This window comes from Lutjanus erythropterus, chromosome 7 (assembly GCF_056507025.1).
Source record: "Lutjanus erythropterus isolate fLutEry1 chromosome 7, fLutEry1.hap2, whole genome shotgun sequence".
Classification (NCBI taxonomy): domain Eukaryota; kingdom Metazoa; phylum Chordata; class Actinopteri; order Lutjaniformes; family Lutjanidae; genus Lutjanus; species Lutjanus erythropterus.
This window is the reverse complement of record NC_139323.1, coordinates 26,491,571-26,497,500: the sequence shown is the minus strand read 5'-3', so window position 1 is coordinate 26,497,500 and position 5,930 is coordinate 26,491,571. Positions and strand designations below refer to the sequence as shown.

The 5,930-nt window shown below is 37.9% G+C and overlaps 1 protein-coding gene across 1 annotated transcript; it reads right to left on the bottom strand.

Annotated features, from left to right (window-relative positions):
• Positions 1-1,607: 1,607 nt before the first annotated feature.
• LOC146324087 (uncharacterized) lies at positions 1,608-4,962 on the bottom strand. The gene is made up of 4 exons (XM_084722251.1): positions 4,496-4,962; positions 2,994-3,131; positions 2,438-2,896; positions 1,608-1,990 (listed from the first exon to the last, which is right to left on the bottom strand). The coding sequence occupies exons 1-4, from the start codon at positions 4,625-4,627 to the stop codon at positions 1,895-1,897; spliced, it is 825 nt and encodes a 274-aa protein (XP_084578377.1). The 5' UTR covers positions 4,628-4,962; the 3' UTR covers positions 1,608-1,894.
• Positions 4,963-5,930: the final 968 nt, after the last annotated feature.

Genomic DNA, 5,930 nt, shown 5'->3' with positions numbered 1-5,930 from the left:
ATCACCACGCAGCTTCAGACAGCCAATCAGGAAATGAGTTTCAGGCGGCGCACAGGTTCCCAAACTACGGTGCGGGGGCCGCCGGGGGTCACGCACGGAAGCCCATTTTCGCCAGTAAAAGAAAATAATCATAATTATCAGATATAAAGTCCTACTGATGAGATAAAAAGTCATAATTATATGATAAAAGTTGAAGTTATAAGATAAAAGTCAAAATTATGATATCGACCTTTAAATGATAAAAGTAGAAATGATAAGAAAAGTAAATGAGATTCAATTCTGATCATGAATTTTGACTTTTTATTTCATTTCATCTCATAATTTCATCTTTTTATCTTTTTTTCACAATTGATTTCACATAACATTATTTGAACTTGTAATTATGATGTTTTGTGTCACAGTTTCAACTATTTATCTCATTATTTTGACTTTTTATCTCATAATTAGTCTTCATAAGTCCATGGCAAAAAAAAGAGAGAGACTTTATCTCTAGTGTTCTTCAGTTATTGTTGAAATCACCTGAGAATGACTCTATTACAAAAGATGTAGGCTCAATTTCTTTCAATTTTTAAAAATGTTATATCTGTGTGTGTGTGTGTGTGTGTGTGTGTATGACTTTTATTTTGTTATCTTAAAAGTAGTCATATTAATCTACATTGAGAAATACTAGAATCAGCCTGGGTTACATCTAAAAAGTGTTTGTGTTTAATTGTGGAATGTAAACTCCTCCCTGTTCACTAAATTCCCAGATACACAGAAGAATACCAAGGAAATGACCTCAGTGTCCTCAGTGGCTACAGCCAGGCCTGCAATGTAACGTCACTGACATAATCCAAACCCATATTTAAGAGACAAAAACTCCCCTCAGAGGGGCTTTCTCTATCATCTGTTTGTGCATTGATATCTAAACCTCAACATCTTAATTTTTTTAGAAATGCAGCCATGACTTTGCAAAATTTGGCATTCTGTTGTAATTTCGTCCAAGCGGAATATGGAGAATTTTATAGACCAAAATCAAACACGATAAATGATGATAAAACTTTTCAAGCTCACCAGCCATTAAGAAGGATGCTCAAAGAGGGATGAAAAGCTATTCATTAAAAATAGAGCGCAGAAAACATTACAAGCATATACACATCGATAATTCCCTCAATAATAAAATAAGTTATCTGTCTCATTCCAGCTCTTTATCCTTTTCCTCATTCAGTTTCCATCCTGGTCTCAGAAAACACTCCTTGTAGACTCTGCTGCCTGTGTAAATATGCCACGTGAGCCTTTGTGTGGGTGTGAAATGTAGTGCCAAATAAACAGTAAATGTTGTCCCTGGTGATCTTAATGGTAGGTTTGGGTTCAATACAGTGTTATGAGTCAGATATGAGAATATTCTTTGGGTTGTGGCTGTTAAACATGCAGTGTTATTAGACATCAGAACCTCCTTTAGAGCGGGGTGTCTGCTGGGATGTGCCGATAGATCTGTGTTTTTAAAGATTAGAGGAAGAGGAAGATTTATTCTGCAGGAATCCAAAAGCAGGAGAATAATATAAACTAATGTCTCCAACATGTATTCCAATGCAAAGGATGGTCAATATGAGTAACGTGCACAAATGCATTAAAATACATTTTATTTCCCAGTGCTGTGACAAAATGTAATTTACATTCAAAAATTATAGTTTGAATTATTCCCAGCACACCTATAATAACCTTGGCACCATAACTACATACATGGCAGCAGTGAACAGGACACACAACCCATATATATGATCGATGTCAGTTATTGAGATTGTCTTGGACATTAGCTCTGCTTGGCATCATCACGTCCGTATTCCATATAACGAAAATCACCAAACACCGATGATCTTCCACTTTTGACCACCGAAGAAGCTGTCTGCTCAGCTCATACTGGACGTGTTTCCTGAACAGGAGCTGGAAAAGTTTCAATTTGTTCCAGTAAGGCGGAGAAGTCGCTGTCTTGTGCTGAGGCTTGCAGGTCCTGCAGTGAGGTTTACATCACAAACATATTACATCAATGTGCTTACATGTTTAAATAAAAAACATCTTGTAGCAGCAAATAATACATTCATAAACTAGAGAAGAAGATATTTATTTATGTTCTATAAGTCAAATATCACTATCTCTTGCTCAATCAGAATCCTTTGAGCAGTGATGCAACGCTGCTTAAGGTTGCATATAGGCCAAACACTGTTTTGTCATGAAAACACACACCAGTGACAAAAGTGACTTTAGATTATTAATTCTTACGTATCAGATATTAAACCTGCTTGATATCTGCCTAGGTATCAGCGAGGCACCAGTGAGTCCTTTTGTGTGAACAAAGACAGAGTCTTGGATCATCACTTTAATGCATGTGCTGAAATGTCAGTTATGAAGTACTTTTCTTATGTCTGAAGTTACCCAGTTTATTTAAAAAAGAGCTCACCTGAACATCAGTTTGTGAAGGAGGCCTTTCTGCTGTTTCAGATGTAGATGGAGATGAATCTGATCCAGTTCCTGTGTTAGCAGCGACACTGCTTGCACTCGCTCCTACTCGCTCCTCTTGTGTCTTCTGTCGGTTTTCTGAATCGGACTCAGCAGCGAGATTCTGCTCTTCCTCACTCAGCTGAGCATCTTTCTCATCCTCGCTGTTGTGAGGCTCAGCGGGACGTAGAGTCTTCACAGCCGCTTTGCCTGGCTCCTCCTTGGGTTTGTTGACATGCCTCTGACGAACCTGGCTTCCGTGCAATTGGTCATCATTGTCTTGTTGCCTCAGGATGGGTTGTGGTGCGTCCTCATCTGCTAAGTGGTCACAGTCCTCGATCTCCCGGATGTGATGCTGTGGCTCCTGCATCTGTGCAGGAGGTGGATCCCTTCTGGGGCGGCAATTTAAGTAGATGAATACCTGTAGAAGAGTGAAATAAATGCACCAGTATCAAGAAACATTGTCTGATTTTATTTATTTGCATGTGTGTCAATAATAATCTATCAAGGGTCCTCACCAAAATGCAGAGCACCACAGTCATGGAAACCACGATCCGCAGGTGAACTGGTAGATTTTTGAAGGCTTGATGAAACTTACTGATCCCCTTGCCAAAGCTCTTCAGCAGCCCTGTGATGACGGTTGTGACGGCATTCGGCTAAAGAGAGAGGGATGATAAGAATATAACTTTGAGTGTGCCGTTCCCACATTTGTAGAGAGATTCAGAACTAATACAAGTCAAATGTCAAAAGACCATGACTAAAAGTAGCCTAAATCTTGCTGTCAAACTTAACACTGCATATCGTCCCCTTCCTCTAAAAGGCAGCAGTTAAAAGCCCCAATGACAACTGCCCAGATACCCAAACTCCAGCTGAGGTGCTGTGAGAGGCTTGTATTATTTCACATCGCGGCCAACAACCCCCACCGATCTGAACAGCCACTAGTTTGCTTATCAAGAAAACAAATTACTCTCCCATTCTGACGCTTTTTTTTTCCTCACCTGTGATGTGAAAACATCACATTTTCACACAGTCACAGAAAAGTAAATGTGTGCATCCTCCTATTTTTCAACATAAAATCAGTGGACCTGCAGAGAATATTTTCTCCAGGCTGCAGCTGCTGCCGCTGTCCTACATTCTTTATGCTGTGAATTAAGGATTCATTTCAACCAAACCAGAGCTGGTGATTGTTGGAACAGTGGAAAGATGAACCAAGATGTTTTGGTGAGTTTTATTTTGTTTCGGTCAAATTTGAATGAAGCTGATGATGACGATGTTTTGCAAAAAAGGAATCTGGTGAGTTTGGCGAGAACAATAAAACAGCTTTTTCTGGCATAACAGAATGGATCTCTTTAAAAACAGGCCTCTCACTGTCAGATTCTGTCAGATACCTAATAACAATCTGAGCCTGTCAGTGACCAACACAAGCAAACAAGCAAGCATCACTTGTCCTGTGCGCTCTGGTGAAGTGATGCTGCAGAGCATCACCCTGCCCTCCGTTCCTATCACTCTTCTTCACTTAAACATTTAGTTTTGTGGCTTGTGGTGATTTAGAGACTTAGTTTGTAAACGATGCAGCTAAAAAACAAGAGCTAAAACTTGTTTACGAATCAATTAATCACCATCACGTAGATTTTTTTAGCAAGTGCGTCTGCTTATATCTATATATATAAAAATATATTTATGATTACCATTAATTCCTCATTTAAATGTTGTTCCTGTGCATTATTGTAAGCTGTGTAAGAAAAAAAAAGAATGCTGGTAAAACCTCAGTCAAGCCCCAAATTAAAATGATAATATAAATATTCCTTGATACTTTATAGAAATTTGTTCTGGACTCCTCATAAATAAAATTATACATCTATATATTATAGATGTCAGCATCTCGACAGAAAACATCCATACACATCACATCTACATAATGACTGCTGTAACAGAAATACTCACATGGTCATTCAGGGCATGAGCATGTATGGACATGGAATTAAGTCAGTCTAACTTTAGATATTTAACATCAGCCAACCTTTGCAGGTTTCCTCATGGTTTTGGTGCTCGCATCGTAGTTGAACATATCAAAAGGATTAATCCAGTCGTCTTCATCCTGCTGTCCTGAAGCAGCCAGTGACAGGCTGCATACCAACACGATGAGGAGCATCTTAGCAGAGAGAGGAGGAAACTTTGACCAGCTAAGTGTTTAAAGTAAAAGCTAGTTAGTCAGTTAGAGAGGAGGAATCCAAACAGTAAAGTGACAAACGAAAGTGAAACTACGTGCAGGTGACTAACGGAAATTTAAACTACAGTTAAGTTGCGTTAACTTAAATAATGTTAACTAAACAAGGTTCAACTACAACTAATAGTAACTGCTATGGTTTTGTAGATCTTCTGAATACGCTCAATATTACAGGCTTTCGACAACTCAGCAGCTGAAGGACTGATCTTTGGCTTCTCCCTCTTCTTCTTCGGTGTTAATTGCAACCAGATGGAGCATTATAGCCACCTACTGTTGCACTAAGGAGTCATGTTTTTTCCCCATCTGCCTAGTATCCTTAAAACATAATATCAGGTGCATCTTGTAAAGATTGCTTTTAAGTCAGTATTTATAATCCCCCTTTTTTTCAATGCAGTTTTTTCCCCCAACATTTTTTATTGAAATGTTAACAGCATGAAATAAAGCCCTTGCAGTAAATGTATGCTGTGAATTTCACAGAAACTTTCTGCATTAACACAAAACAAAAAGTAGGTCTGCGTCTGCAAGTTGCCATCAAGCCTGTCGATCATCTACCTGATCCATCAATACTATATAATACTCAAACTGATTAATTAATCATCAAAACAGTAGATATTAATGCAGCAGTAAACAGCCAATGGTATTTTTCCATAACTGTGCAATACATTTTTTGGTCGCTCGTTCATTTTCGCTATAATTATGTTTCTCTGGTTATAAACCCAACAGAAAACGCTTAGGATCCAGTAAAATGTGTTTTGAAATGATCTTAACTCTTACTTCTTCCCAGAATATTTTAACGAATATCTTATAGACAGTTTAAAGATGCAAAAGTATTTAAGGCTGCACTGGAGTCTGAATAGATTAAAACTTTGTATTGTATTATTGATTGTATTTCCTCTACCCACTGAAGAGCTGAATAATATAACCGTCCTTCTCACTGTACTGATCTGTTGTTGCTCACTTTTTCTCTCTTTTATTGTCGGAACAAAAAAGACTTAACTGGTTACAGACTCTAGTACACATCTGTCTTATTTAGTTGAGTACAAATTTACTTCTTAATAAAAAAGATATTTCAGATACAGTCATATATTTAAGTGGTGGAAAGTTGTTTAAAATATCAGTTTCTATTATATTAGTTCAATACAGATTTGTATCTTGTGCCTCTTGCAGTCGTACAGTAGATGGTGTTATTTATTGATTTATTTTTTAGGCTAAGATTGATTAAGCCCCG

Coding starts and splice junctions, on each gene's coding strand:
- LOC146324087 (XM_084722251.1), bottom strand. CDS start 4,627: ATGCTCCTCATCGTGTTGGTATGCAGCCTGTCACTGGCTGCTTCAGGA. Junction 3,132..4,495: donor CCATGAGGAAACCTGCAAAG/GTTGGCTGATGT, acceptor CTCTCTCTTTAG/CCGAATGCCGTCACAACCGT. Junction 2,897..2,993: donor CTGTGGTGCTCTGCATTTTG/GTGAGGACCCTT, acceptor ACTCTTCTACAG/GTATTCATCTACTTAAATTG.